This window comes from Salmo trutta, chromosome 10 (genome assembly GCF_901001165.1).
Source record: "Salmo trutta chromosome 10, fSalTru1.1, whole genome shotgun sequence".
Taxonomy (NCBI): Eukaryota; Metazoa; Chordata; class Actinopteri; order Salmoniformes; family Salmonidae; genus Salmo; species Salmo trutta.
Window position 1 is genome coordinate 15,314,689 of NC_042966.1, and position 15,975 is coordinate 15,330,663.

Consider the following 15,975-nt stretch of genomic DNA (forward strand, 5'->3'; position numbering starts at 1 on the left):
CCCCCTCACACACACATTCACCCGCTGACCCCCAACACACACCACCCCCACCCCCACATTCAAACACTGACTCCCCACACATGTATACAGACCCTGAGCCCCCACACAAACAGTCTGACCCTCCGCCCACCCCCCCCTGCAGTCAGCCCCACCCCTCCCCGCCCACCGCCTCTTCTGATTGGCCCAATCAAGTTTCCACCTTCAACACCAACACAAGTCATTGGTCCTCCTGGAGCTTGGACCGCCCAGATGCCGTGGTTACGCCATATGACACACCTCCAGATCGCTGCCTCCCTAATAAGGCACACCTCTCCCACAGAAAATACAACTCCCAGCCTGCCCCTGCACAGCATGAACCCTGTGACCCTGAGGAGGCAGAGTTATCAGAGCTGGACTTCCTGTACCGGGCCAGTCTCCAGGCAGGAAGTAGAGGTACGTACCGTAGATATTGTAGTTGTGTGTATGTGTGTTTATGTTTAAAGTGTGTGTATGTACAGTAGCTGTGTGTCTAGTGTGTGTACGAAGCTATGTGTGTATATAGTGTGTATAATCCCTGACCTCCAGCTTTTGTCCTGCGTGTGACCAGGTGGCAGCCCGGCCGGGAGGCTGCAGTGTAGGGTAAGAGGGCCAGCCCGCTCCTTCACTCCCAACACCAGCATGGAGGGGAGTGTGTACCAGACTGACAGCAGCAGTACAATGGTCCGCAGTCTGAGCGGCACAGTCATCAACCCGCGTCGCCACCGTCTCACCGCAGCACGCAGCTTTGTGAGTTTATCATATGCAAACACCACCGGAGGTTGGTGGCACCTTAATTGGGGAGACCGGGCTCGTGGTAACGGCCGGAACGGAGTTAGTGGAATGGTATCAAATACATCAAACACATGGTTTCCATGTGTTTGATGTCGTTCCATTAGTTCCGTTCCAGCCATTATTATGAGCCGTCCTCCCCTCAGCAGCCTCCACTGACACACACACATGCACTGCTGCACTCCAGTGGTCATGCTGTAGAGCTGCATCTCTGTTTTCACCTCCAATTCTCATCTGCAATACCATCACACTGCTGTTCTCTCTCTCTCTCTCTATCCCCCGTCTCTCTTTCTCTATCCCCCGTCTCCTTCTGAAGGTGAAGCAGACAGATGTCAGTGCCTCTGCTTACTTACCTAATCTCCTCTGAGACCCTGTATTGTTACACCATCATCATCTTCGTCATCACCATCTTCATCGTAATATGTATTTTCATCATCACTATCTTCATCTTAGTCATCATCAGATTCATTATCTTCGTCTTCATAATCATCATCATAATCATTATCATAATCATTGTCATAATTATCATCACCCAGTCCTTTCATGACCTCTTACCCTTCACCTCTGGGGCCTGTCCGTCACTGTGTTGTCCCTCCCCCTGCAGGAGATGCCCAATGGCACGGGGAGTTTCTGGTGTCTGACGGGGGTGAAGCTGACTTCAGACCACTTAAGACAGTGGTCTTCAGACCACTGACGTGCCTCCATATGCATCTACGCTACAGGCACCTCCCAGGGCAGCTTGCTGGGGTCCTTACCCTCTACACCGCTACAGGAAACTCGTAGGGCAGCTCTCCGGGGTCCTAACACGCCACACCGCTACAAGCACATCCCACATTGGACCTCTAGGGTCCTAACCCTCCACAGTTCTACCGGCACCTCCCAGGGCAGCTCTATGGGGTCCTTACCCTCCACACCACTACGGGGACCTCCCAGGGCATCCTTCTAGGGTCCTAACCCTCCACAGTTCTACAGGCACCCCCCAGGGCAGCTCTATGGGGTCCTTACCCTCCACACCGCTACGGGGACCTCCCAGGGCAGCCTTCTAGGGTCCTAACCCTCCACAGTTCTACAGGCACCTCCCAGGGCAGCTCTATGGGGTCCTTACTCTCCACACAGCTACAGGGACCTCCCAGGGCAGCTCTTTGGAGTCCTAATAGTCCACACCACTAAAGGCACCTCCCAGGACAGCTATTTGCAGGTTCTCACCCTCGACACCGCTAAAGGCATCTCCCAGGGCAGACATCCGGGGTCCTAACTCTCCACACTGCTACAGGCATCTTCCAAAGCAGCCCTGCACCTCACCCATCGCCACGATAGGGGGTTGGTCTAGGACCCCCCCCAACCCCAAACACACACCTCTCCCCACATCCGTCCCTCAGTGGTCTACTAACCTCCCTCTACCCCCATCTCACACCCTCCGCCCTTCTTCAACTATTCAGTCTATGCAGTCATTCTTAGTCCCCCTCAGCAGGAATTACTCTGAAACCCAAAACAACAAACTCACCTAATTACACTTCTAGCTAGCTAGCTTGCGACCTGCTAGCCTGTTAGCCTCCTAATATAGTCCGACTCTGAACATTATCCTGCTAGCCTTCCCCTCTTTGGGTCTATAAAGGAGGGAGTAGATTAGCTAGCCTGGTTTAGCCTATGATCTCCCTGCTTTATCTGCCCCAATCAGAGGGGCTCTGGAACCTTTAGGTGACTGAAAGATCCACAGGGGGAGGGGGTTACCGATAAGCCACGGCTTCTTCCTTTTTCTTTATGGGCATTTCCTGTCTGATGACAGCACAGCACACCTGGATATGTTGTTTCCAAGGGAACCCCAGGACTAGTGCGTACGTGCCTACATAGCTACGTATAGACTGAACTCTAATAATAACTAAAGTCATGTACAGAAAAACGATATATGAAACCTGTATGTTATTAAGACCTTATGGAATGTTCATACTAATAATGATAATAATGAAGATATTGATACTTTAGTGGTGACTCCTGGTCCTGGATTGAGTGACCTTCACAAGTGTCCAGCTGGAGGTCACCTGACTGACCGTTGTAATGGCTAACGCTGCTCTCCCATTTCTATCGGGAGAAACTACCTTCCTTTTTTTTTTTTTTTTTACAGATAACGGTAGCTAAATGGAACAAACTTTTGCACACCTGATGTAACGTGAGAGAGAGAGAGAGAGAGAGAGAGAGAGAGAGAGAGAGAGCTTTGATAGAGCGAGGTTAAGGGAACTAAATTGTAATTTGGGAAGTATGTTTGCTCAAGGGTACTTAGGAAAGTGTACTAGCTGAACGGTACTTGCTGAAGTGTACTTGATGAAGTGTACTTGATGAAGGGTAAATGTAATCTAATTTATTTGAGGCCTCAGGTTAACATGATTGGTTCTTAGTTACTGAGATTCTCTATCTTCTTCTGGACCTTTCAGTTCAGCTCTGACCCTGATGTTACTCAGATATGAATGGTGAAACACTACATTATAAATATACTTCATATATATATATATATATATATATGTACTGTAGGTATTAGAGATATATTTTAAGGCCATGCAATGATATATTTGTATCATGGCAATGTCTCTCATCCTCCAGTTATAACAGGGTTATTTCTCTGACTTACCCCTAACTGAATAACACTGACATGTCTTGAAAATGTTATGATATCATTTAACCTGCTGAACATGTTATGACATATGTACATATAATATGTATGTATATACATAATAAGTACATACATGTAATACATTATAACTAATCCCTATTTGGAGACCAATGGCCAGTGCAGAGCGAGATCTAGACAGAACTGATAAATGATTGTTGTATCTAAACCAAAGGTTGGCACTTAGACAAAGACACAGCTCTCTCTGTCTGTCTTTAACATTGTGATTTAAAAAAAAAAAATGTATTTATTAATTTGATTATTTTGTTGCTGTTGTTTGTGTTGTGGATGTTGGAGAATGTAGCCAACTGTAGCGCATGAGTCTGCTATGCAAATCAACCTTCCCTCCTGACCCTTGACCTCTGACCTGACAGATAGGATGCAGGAAGTGGACACGCCCACGAACGGACGCTTTATTTACGAATTTAAGTCAAGAAGATACGTGATTAAATGCTGCTGTTGAACTCTGTACTAAGTCATAGGCTCGATCCCAAATGGCACCCGTCTCCCTATGTACTACACACTACTTTTGGCCAGAGCCCTACATAGGGAATAGGGTGTGATTTCCGATTCGCACCATATACATACATAGTACTGAAGTGGTTCACTATGTAGTAAGAAGGGATAATGTATACCAGGGGTATTCAACTCTTACCCTACGAGGTCCGGAGCCTGCTGGTTTTCTGTTCTAACTGATAATGAATTGCACACACCTGGTGTCCCAGGTCTAAATCAGTCTCTGATTAGAGGGGAACAATGAAAAGAAACACAGTTGAACTGGCTTCTAGGTCCAGAGTTGAGTTTGAGGGCTGTATACTATGCTAGGAACAGTCAATGGAAATTCAATGCAAAGAGAGAGTGGAAGAAAGAGCGTGATGACGAATGAAAGAGAGTACGTAGAGAGGAGATAAAATGATGTACTGTATGTGTGTGAAATGGAGATGATGTGAGGATGAAAGAGGGCTAGGAGTCGTTTTTAGAGAGCGAGTTGTATGTGTTTGTGTGCATGTAGGGTGTTTGTGTGTGTTGGTACTGGGTATCATTGCTTGGCGAACGAGGGAAAGAGCGATCCTGTATTTTTGCAATAAAGTTATTACCACTGCTCTCTTAATGGGGCGTAACCACTCATCTGACTCTGTCTTCTCATTGGCTGCTTTCTATGTGAAGGGAGGAGGCTGGGTATCATGGCATTTAAGCCTTATTTATACTGTACCTGAGCAATTAGCTAGGCAAAATGGCTTCCCTGCACAGTTTCGCCCATAGCTGCGCAAAGTAGGGGTGCTGGAGGAGTTGTTAATGTTATTACGCCTGTCTGAACAGACATCAATAAAATCATTCAAAATACTACACCAGAGAGCCACAATTTGGGCAGCACGCTCACCAAATATCAAACAGATTGTTGAGTTGCCGCTATACAAACAGAATCTTAACACAATTGAGATCCCTACATATATGTGCATACAGTGCCTTCGGCAAGTATTCAGACCCCTTGATATTTTCACACATTTTGTTACGTTACAGCCCTATTCTAAAATTGATTAAATAATCTACACACAATACCCCATAATGACAAATATTATTTTTTGCAAATTTTAGGACACCTACTCATTCAAGGGTTTTTGTTTATTTTTACTATTTTCTACATTGTAGAATAATAGTGAAGACATTAAAACTAGGAAATAACACATATGCAAAGTGTTAAATAAATATATTTTATATATGAGATTCTTCAAATAGCTACCCTTTGCCCTGATGACAGCTTTGCACACTCATGGCATTCTCTCAACCAGCTTCATGAGGTAGTCCCCTGGAATGCATTTCAATTATCACGTGTGCCTTAAAAGTTAATTTGTGGAATTTCTTTCCTTCTTATTGTGTTTGAGCCATTCAGTTGTTTTGTGACAAGGTAGGGGTGGTATACAGAAGCTAGCCCTATTTGGTAAAACACCAAGTCCACATTATGACAAGAACAGCTCAAATAAGCAAAGAGAAACGACAGTCCATCGTTACTTTAAGACATGAAGGTCAGTCAATACGGAAAATCTCAAGAACTTTGAAAGTTTCTTCAAGTGCAGTCACAAAAACCATCAAGCGCTATGATGAAACTGGCTCTCATGAGGAACACCACAGGAATGGAAGACCCAGAATTACCTCTGCTGCAGAGGAGAGGTTCATTAGAGTTACCAGCCTCAGAAATTGTGACAGAAATAAATGCTTCACAGAGTTCAAGTAACAGACACATCTCAACATCAACTGATCAGAGGAGACTGTGTGAATCAGGCCTTCATGGTCGAATTGCTACAAAGAAACCACTACTAAAGGACACCAATAAGAAGAAGAGACTTGCTTGGGCCAAGAAATACGAGCAGTGGACATTAGACCGGTGGGAATTTGTTCTTTGGTCTGGAGTCCAAATTGGACATTTTTGGTTCCAACCACCGTGTCTGTCACATGCTGCTCTGCTGTTCATCCGGTGTCTTCTTGATCTGCAGTTACTCACCCTGTACACTCTCTCTCTCGCTCCCTCTCCGTGTGATTGTGTGGTTTGAGACAGGTGTGCTGGAGTCAGAGCAGATCCCTACCAGCTGCAACTCATTCCATAATCAAGACCTCTACGAATACTCAGTCCAGCCACTTCCACTCTGCCAGATTGTAATCTCTGCTCAGTCTGTTCATGATTCTAGCCATTTATGATTATTCAAGATCCTGTTACACTGCTTTGCCTGTTTCCCTGCCTGACACCGTTTATCCTCTCATTGCAGTTACCGCTCTGTCTCCTGTTCCACATCTCACCACCCAACTACCTTACTCTGGATTTTACTCACCACCACTACCTTGGATTCCCCTCAGGGCCTGTGTACCCTGTTCTACTCAGCTAACTCCAACCTCAGTCTCCACATCTGTTTTTTTCTTTAACGAGCTTCCCCGGATCTGCACTCCATATCTCTCTGTGTAACAAATATTTGGTTCATTCATCCCTGTTTCCTCATCTGAGTCTGCTCTTGTGTTCCCCTGTGTCACTCTGCTTAACAGTGTCTTTGTGAGACATGATGTTGGTGAACGGATCTCCGCATTTGTATTTCCCACCGTAAAGCATGGAGGAGGTGTTATGGTGTGGGGGTACTTTGCTGGTAACACTGTCTAATTTATTTGGAATTCAAGGCACACTTAACCAGCATGGCTATCACAGCATTTTGCAGTGATATGCCATCCCATCTGGTTTGGGCTTAGTGGGACTATCATATGTTTTTCAACTTGACAATTACCCAAAACACACCTCCAGGCTGTGTAAGGGCTATTTGACCAAGAAGGGGAGTGATGGAGTGCTGCATCAGATGACCTTGCCTCCACAATCACCTGACCTCAACCCAATTGAGATGGTTTGGGATGTGTCGGACTGCAGAGGGAAGGAAAAGCAGCCAACAAGTACTCAGCATATGTGGGAACTCCTTTAAGACTGTTGGAAAAGCATTCCAGGTGAAGCTGGTTGAGAGAATGCAAAGCTATCATCAAGGCAAAGCATGGCTATTTGAAGAACCTCAAATCTAAAATATATTTTCATTTGTTTAACACTTTTTTTGGTTACTACATGATTCCACATGTAGACCTGCCAACATGCACGCATTTTGCATACCAACTACGCAATTATCTGTCCATGAATGAGATCCGAGTTAAAAGTACACAGAAATGAATTGGCCCCGATTTTATTTTTTTTGTTTAAAAACATCCCGATTCTCGAGCTGCAACACATAGACATGTAAGGAGTTTGTGTCAACGGACATGGAGATTAATACATCAATATTCAACGTAGCTACCCCGTGTCTGCTCCTCCTGTTTGTTGTGATGCTGAGTTTGCAGACTGTCAACTGTACGTAAACACATGGGCAAATCCATTTTTGACTCCGTATGTTGTGGAAAGGTAAACACTAATTGTTTCAAGCTAATGTTAGCGAACATAAGATGGACAGTTAGTGGGCTCTAAAGTGGCAGCAGTTCACTCGCATTTGTTAGTGAAAGAAATGTAATGCAAATACGAAAAAGAATATACATTTAGTTCTGCGTCCCATTAGTTGTATTTTCCACGTAACATTACGAGGATCACGCAACCTGAGACTAACTGTAATTATGATACACGTCACAAAAAGCATTACAAAAGTATAATCAAAAATAAGTATAAACATCTTGGCATTAAATGGAGTCGGGAGTTTAGAAGCCTGCGAGATGAAGAATGAACGAGTGCCCGGTATTAGCTACAGAGGCAATCCTTCTAAAATGCCTTTGCATTAGATATAAGATGTTATCAATTTCGCAAATTTGAAACATGTATGCACTACAAAGAAATACAATAGGCACCTTTACACAGGCTGGAACACCGGACTCTTCTAGCGAACCGCGTTCAGATTCCTCCTCCACGTCCCCACTTGAGCCCTCCAAGAATAAAGGCCCTTTGTGTGTTCTTTCTAGTTAGATCTTGTTTGTGACTTTTACCATATGTGTAAACGGAATGCTGTCAAGAAAGAAGTATTCCAGCTTTTTATAGACCAACCTTGCGGTGGCGGTTCTAGACCATTTCAACTGGGGGGTCCAAGCTGGGGCCAGTTGTACTGTTAGAGGGGCCAGTTACATTAGACGTTATTGTTGTCATATCGTTTTCTTCACTGCATTGCAGGCATTAGCAGGCAAAAAAACATGTTCATAAACATCATCATTGCCACTGTCTAATTTTTTATATTTTTATTTATTTCACCTTTATTTAACCAGGTAGGCAAGTTGAGAACAAGTTCTCATTTACAATTGCGACCTGGCCAAGATAAAGCAAAGCAGTTCGACACAAACAACAACACAGTTACACATGGAGTAAAACAAACATACAGTCAATAATACAGTAGAAAAATAAGTCTATATACAATGTGAGCAAATGAGGTGAGATAAGGGAGGTAAAGGCAAAAAAGGCCATGGTGGCAAAGTAAGTACAATATAGCAAGTAAAACACTGGAATGGTAGATTTGTAGTGGAAGAAAATGAAAAGTAGAAATAGAAATAATGGGGTGCAAAGGAGCAAAATAAATAAATACAGTAGGGGAAGAGGTAGTTGTTTGGGCTAAATTATAGATGGGCTATGTACAGGTGCAGTGATCTGTGAGCTGCTCTGACATCTGGTGCTTAAACCTGTTTAATCTAGGGGGCAGTATTGAGAATTTTGGAAAAAAATATGTGCCCATTTTTAACTGCCTCCTACACCAACTCAGAAGCTAGAATATGCATATTATTGTTCAGGTTTGGATAGAAAACACTCTGAATTTTCTAAAACAGTTTGAATGGTGTCTGTAAGTATAACAAAACTCATATTGCAGGCAAAAACCTGTGAAAAATAGATTTAAAAAAAAATTGAATTTTGTGACTGTGCTATTTAGTGTCATTGTTTTATAGATACCATAGTGAGAAAGGATTCAGTTCGCAACTCCTAAGGCTTCCACTAGATGTCAACGATCTTTATAAAGTTGTTTGACGCATCTGTGATTAATACAGACCGAATTAGAATGCTTACAAGTTGACACGTCATCACTTCATTTTTTGCGCCTGCGCATAAATCTGAGAAGAGTGTCTTTGTCATAATCGTATATTCTAGACACTTGATAGGTTGTGTGAAAATATTACTGATGTTTACTGATGTTTCACGTTAAAAATGGACCAAAAGATTAATGCTAAACAACGTTTGACATGTTTGAACAAACGTAAATAGATTATTTACTTTCTTTAGCTTTTCGGCGTGACTTTACACTGCCCACCTCATTTTGTGGGAGCCTACTGAACGCTAACTATTTGGATATAAATTATGAACTTTGTCAAAAGAAACCACATTTGTTCTGGACCTGGGATCGCTGGCAGCGCCTTCTGATGGAGATAATCAAAGGTAAGGGGATATTTAGAATGTTATTATCGATATTAGATGATGCTAATGCTAACTGTATAGCTTAGCTTAGCTTATAGCTTAGCTTGCTGTTGTTAGCATAGTACCCAGTTTATTGCAAAATGTGATTTCCCAGTAAAGTTATTTTGAGATCTGGCCATTCGGTAGCAATTACGAGATGATAATATATTATTCTTTGAATGACAATATTATAATTTACCAATGTTTTCGAATAGTAATTCCGTGATTTGTAATGCTGGATTCACTGGGAGCATTCGAGCCGAAAAAAATTCTGAATTTCACCGCGACTGTAAATGCTGTTTTTGGATATAAATATGAACTTGATGGAACTAAAAATGCATGTATTGTATAACATAATGTCCTATGAGTGTCATCTGATGCAGATTGTCAAAGGTAAGTGCATAATTCTAGCTAGTTTTCTGTCTGTTGATGCCCTTCTTTGAATTGGCTAAACTTTACACACAGCTATTGTCAATGTACTCTCCTAACATAACCTAACTTTATGCATTCTCCGTAAAGCCTCTGAAAATCGGACAGCGTGGTTAGATTTAGGAGATATATCTTTCAAATGGAGGAAAATAGTTGATTATTTGATTATTTGAAATGATTACTCTTGCAGTTTTGAATTCCCCGCCATGGTCACATGACAATGAATCCCAATACCGGGATAAGATCGGGATAAGATCCTCAACAGTTAGCTAGTGAGGGAGATAAGTGTTTCCAGTTTCAGAAATTTTTTGTAGTTCGTTCCAGTCATTGGCAGCAGAGAACTGGAAGGAGAGATGGCCAGAGGAGGAATTGGCTTTGGGGGTGACCAGAGAGATATACCTGCTGGAGCGTGTGCTACAGGTGGGTGCTGCTATGGTGACCAGTGAGCGGCGATAAGGGGGGACTTTACCTAGCAGGGTCTTGTAGATGACCTGGAGCCAGTGGGTTTGGCGACGAGTATGAAGCGAGTGCCAGCCAACGAGAGCGTATAGGTCGCAGTGGTGGGTAGTATATGGGGCTTTGGTGACAAAACAGATGGCACTGTGATAGACTGCATCCAGTTTATTGAGTAGGGTATTGGGGGCTATTTTGTAAATGACATCGCCGAAGTCGAGGATTGGTAGGATGGTCAGTTTTACAAGGGTATGTTTGGCAGCATGAGTGAAGGATGCTTTGTTGCGAAATAGGAAGCCAATTCTAGATTTAACTTTGGATTGTAGATGTTTGATGTGAGTCTGGAAGGAGCGTTTACAGTCTAACCAGACACCTAGGTATTTGTAGTTGTCCACATATTCTAAGTCAGAACCGTCCAGAGTAATGATGCTGGACGGGCGGGCAGGTGCAGGCAGCGATCGGTTGAAGAGCATGCATTTAGTTTTACTGGTATTTAAGAGCAGTTGGAGGCCACGGAAGGAGAGTTGTATGGCATTGAAGCTCGTCTGGAGGGTTGTTAACAGAGTGACAAAGAAAGGCCAGAATGATACAGAATGGTGTCGTCTGCGTAGAGGTGGATCAGAGACTCACCAGCAGCAAGAGCGACATCATTGATGTATACAGAGAAAAAAGTTGGCCCAAGAATTGAACCCTGTGGCACCCCCATAGAGACTGCCAGAGGCCCGGACAACAGGCCATCCGATTTGACACATTGAACTCTATCAGAAAGGTAGTTGGTGAACCCGGTGAGGCAATCATTTGAGAAACCAAGGCTATTGAGTCTGTCGATGAGGATGTGGTGATTGTCAGAGTCGAAAGCCTTGGCCAGGTCAATGAATATGGCAGCACAGTATTGTTTCTTATCGATGGTGGTTACGATATCATTTAGGACCTTGAGCGCGGCTGAGGTGCACCCATGACCAGCTCTGAAACCAGATTGCATAGCGGAGAAGGTGCGGTGGGATTCGAAATGGTCGGTAATCTGTTTGTTGACTTGGCTTTCGAAGACCTTAGACAGGCAGGGTAGGATAGATTTAGGTCTGTAGCAGTTTGGGTCAAGAGTGTCCCCCCCTTTGAAGAGGGGGATGACTGCAGCTGCTTTCCAATCTTTGGGAATCTCAGACGACACGAAAGAGAGGTTGAACAGGCTAGTAATAGGGGTTGCAACAATTTCGGCAGATAATTTTAGAAAGAAAGGGTCCAGATTATCTAGCCCGGCTGATTTGTAGGGATCCAGATTTTGCAGCTCTTTCAGAACATCAGCTGACTGACTGGATTTGGGAGAAGGGGAAATGGGGAAGGCTTGGGCGAGTAGCTGTGGGGGGTGCAGTGCTGTTGACCGCGGTAGTGGTAGCCAGGTGGAAAGCATGGCCAGCCGTATAAAAATGCTTATTGAAATTCTCAATTATAGTGCATTTATCGGTGGTGACAGAGTTTCCTATCCTCAGTGCAGTGGGCAGCTGGGAGGAGGTGTTCTTATTCTCCATGGACTTTACAGTGTTCTAGAACTTTTTTGAGTTTGTGTTGCAGGAAGCAAATTTGTGCTTGGCTTTTCTAACTGCCTGTGTATATTGGTTTCTAACTTCCCTGAAAAGTTGCATATCACGGGGGCTGTTCGATGCTAATGCTGAACGCCACAGGATGTTTTTGTGTTGGTTAAAGGCAGTCAGGTCTGGAGAAAACCAAGGGCTATATCTGTTCCTGGTTCTAAATTTCTTGAATGGGGCATGCTTATTTAAGATGGTGAGGAAGGCATTTAAAAAAAATAACCAGGCATCCTCTACTGACGGGATGAGGTCAATATCCTTCCAGGATACTCGGGCCAGATCGATTAGAAAGGCTTGCTCGCTGAAGTATTTCAAGGAGCGTTTGACAGTGATGAGTGGAGGTCGTTTGATCGCTGACCCATTACGGATGCAGGCAATGAGGCAGTGATCACTGAGATCTTGGTTGAAAACAGCAGAGGTGTATTTAGAGGGCAAGTTGGTTAGGATGATATCTATGAGGGTGCCCGTGTTTACGGCTTTGGGGTGGTACCTGGTAGGTTCATTGATAATTTGTGTGAGATTGAGGGCATCAAGCTTAGATTGTAGGATGGCTGGGGTGTTAAGTATGTCCCAGTTTAGGTCACCTAGCAGCACGAGCTCTGAAGATAGATCGTGGGCAATCAGTTCACATATGGTATCGAGGGTACAGCTGGGGGCAGAGGGTGGTCTATAGCAGGCGGCAACGGTGAGAGACTTGTTTTTAGAGAGGTGGATTTTTTAAAGTAGAAGTTCAAATTGTTTGGGTACAGACCTGGATAGTAGGACAGAACTCTGCAGGCTATCTCTGCGGTAGATTGCAACACTGCCCCCTTTGGCCGTTCTATCTTGTCTGAAAATGTTGTGGTTAGGGATGAAGATTTCAGAGTTTTTTGTGGTCTTCCTAAGCCAGGATTCAGACACGGCTAGGACATCCGGGTTGGCAGAGTGTGCTAAAGCAGTGAATTAAACAAGCTTAGGGAGGAGGCTTCTAATGTTAACATGCATGAAACCAAGGCTATTACGGTAACAGAAGTCATCAAAAGAGAGCGCCTGGGGAATAGGAGTGGAGCTAGGCACTGTAGGACCTGGATTCACCTTTACATCACCACAGGAACAGAGGAGGAGTAGGATAAGGGTATGGCTAAAAGCTATGAGAATTGGCCGTCTATGACGTCCGGGATAGAGAGTAAAAGGAGCAGGTTTCTGGGGGCCATAAAATAGCTTCAAGGTATAATGTACAGACAAAGGTATGGTAGGATGTGAATACAGAGGATGGAGGTAAACTTAGGCATTGAATGATGATGAGAGAGATATTGTAACAATGGATGTAAAAAGAACGATAGCAAAAATTTGTTATGTAAAAATGATTTCATACTCCACATTTAGGGGGACCACAAGGGGGTCCAAAATTGTTGTCACGGGCACAGGTCTGCATGTGTTATTTCATAGTTTTGATGTATTCACTATTATTCTACAATGTAGAAAATAGTAAAAATAAAGAAATGAGTAGGTGTTCTAAAACGTTTAACTGGTAGTGTACAAACAGAAATACCTTATTTATATAAGTATTTAGAACTTTTGCTATGAGACTCGAAATTGAGCTCAGGTGCATCCTGTTTCCATTGATTATCCTTGAGATGTTTCTACAACTTGATTGGAGTCCACCTGTTGTATATTCAATTGATTGGACATGGTTTGGAAAGGCACATGCCTGTCTATATAAAGTCCCACAGTTGACAGTGCATGTCAGAGTAAAAACCAAGCCATGAGGTCGAAGGAATTCTCCGCAGAGTGCCGAGACTGGATTGTGTCGAGGCACAGATCTGGGGAAGGGTACCAAAACCTTTCTGCAGCATTGACACCCGAAGAACACAGTGGCCTCCATCATTCTTAAATGAAAGAAGTTTGGAACCACCAAGACTCTCCGTAGAGCTGGCCGCCCATAGCTCACTAATACACTAAGTGTGCAAAACATGCTCTTTCCATGACATGGACTGACCAGGTGAATCCAGGTGAAAGATATGATCCCTTACTGATGTCACTTGTTAAATCCACTTCAATCGGTGTGGATGAAGGGGAGGAGACATGTTAAAGAAGGCCTTGCAACAATTGAGACATGGATTGTGCATGTGTGCCGTTCAGAGGTGAAGGGGCAAGACAAAAGTGCCTTTGAATGGGGTATGGTAGTAGGTGCCAGGCGTACCTGTTTGAGTGTGTCAAGAACTGCAGTGCTGCTGGGTTTTTCACGCTCAACAGTTTCCCATGTGTATCAAGAATGGACATCCAAAGGACATCCAGCCAACTTTACACAAGTGTGGGAAGAATTGGAGTCAACATGGGCAAGCATCTCTGTGGAATGCTTTCCACACCTTGTAGAGTCCATGCTCTGACGGATTGAGGCTGTTCTGAGGGCAAAAGGGGGTGTAACTCAATAGTAGGAAGGTGTTACTAATGTTTTGTACACTCAGTGTATATCTACTGCTGAACATATAATTCTTAGATTGCATTTTGATTACTGATACATGGTTATTTGGGTAGTTAATTGGATTCATTCAGACAATTTTAGATTTTCTTGATTTGATTTTTTTTGTACTTGTTTGACATTTTACGGCACTGTTAGGATTTAGTAACATAAGTATTTTGCTACACCCGCTATAACATCTACTAAACTCTGTACACGACCAATACACTTTTATTTGGTTTGACTGGTAAACTCATGGGTACACTTGCTATGGCTACCAGTCCTGACTTAAATGGAAATGTCTGTTCTATGGATTGTATTTCTATGCTTCTGTTTTCTATTTTTGCTCATTGCTTCTGTGAGTGAACAGCAGCTACAATAGGCATTTTGCAAATGTCTAAATACAATGGTGGGAACAACTTAGTTTGGAAATCAAATGTTGCCTGTCTGTAGAAATCAAATGTTGCCTGTCTATAGAAGCTACCAAATGTATTTTCAACAACTTCCATATTGAGCCAACCAGTGGCGGTAAGTGACGTTTAAGATGAGGGAGGTAAGTGGCGGTAAGTGACGTTTCATGAGCATGGCCTTATTTTTATTACAGCATATTGGATGACTCATTCATTTTCAAAATGTTCAAGTAAAAGTTGTAAAAAATATGAATAGTAAAGTAAAGTGCATATACCAAAAAAAACTACTTAAAAGTAGTACTTGAAAAGTAAAAAAAAACGAAATACTTTACACCACTGTCTGTACTTTACTTTACAATTTATATTTTTGACCACTTTTACTTTTACTCCACTACATTCACAAAGCAAATAATGTACTAGAGTAGACACTGATTTCTGTCATATGTGTAGTATTAAAAAATGATCTGCTAAAGTCTCCAAGCATGTAAATGAAGTAGAGCTGCATTAAATGCCTTTTATAAATTGCAACCCCAAAAAAGGACCTGTGCAAATTCTAAAAATACCTCTGCTCAACTGTATGCTACTATGCAAATGCGATGATACTGTAGAAGCATGCAATGCTTTATTATGAAGAGCACTCCAAACTCCAAATGTCTTCTCGCAACTATGGCTGCACTGCAAAAGGATGCAAAAGTATGCAGCCCAAAATGTCAGCCAAATGCTGCCATTTTGCATAGGTAATTGTGTTCTTGCGTTACATACTTTCATCCGGTATGAATGAGGCTTCATGGAGTACAACACTACATAGTGAAACTGATAGTGGTCTGACTGACTGATCCACAGGTCCTGACCAGCTCTGGCCAATGAGAATGAAGCTGCAGTCTGCCAATCAACCAGAAGAGGTCAGTATAGAAACTTAAAGCAACAATCTCTCTCTCTCTCTCTCTCATGCATACAAGAAAGCATGCACACACCGTCACAACTATTAGCTTAACGTTTGGTATAGTTAAATTGGGATTGACAGTTAGCTGTAGTGGTTCCTGGAAAGGAAACAATTAATAACTTCATAACTTTCAATAAAAGTCTAAGTGCGTGTGTGTGTACGCGTGCATTAGTGTGTTCCACCTGAATGTAACTGCATTCCCATGTGTCTCCTCTCCTCAAAGGAATATTCATCTATTTGATTAACCAGCTGCAGCAATTCAATCTCACTCTTTCCATCCTTTTGTCTCTATTCATCTTGTTCTTTCTTTATG

At 43.1% G+C, this 15,975-nt stretch overlaps 1 protein-coding gene across 7 annotated transcripts in view; it reads left to right on the plus strand.

Moving 5' to 3' along the window:
• Positions 1-4,597, plus strand: part of LOC115201197 (inactive ubiquitin carboxyl-terminal hydrolase 54) — a 32,170-nt gene extending 27,573 nt beyond the window's left edge. For 6 of the 7 annotated variants that reach the window (XM_029764615.1, XM_029764617.1, XM_029764613.1 and 3 more), the window contains 3 exons: positions 1-432; positions 587-765; positions 1,412-4,597. The exon at positions 1-432 is cut by the window's left edge and continues 458 nt beyond it. In XM_029764615.1, coding sequence (XP_029620475.1) covers positions 1-432; positions 587-765; positions 1,412-1,501 — 701 coding nt within the window. In that variant the 3' untranslated portion in view covers positions 1,502-4,597. Of the gene's footprint in view, positions 433-586; positions 766-1,123; positions 1,224-1,411 lie in introns of all 7 variants that reach the window. The other variant, XM_029764619.1, reaches the window with a different exon arrangement.
• Positions 4,598-15,975: the final 11,378 nt, after the last annotated feature.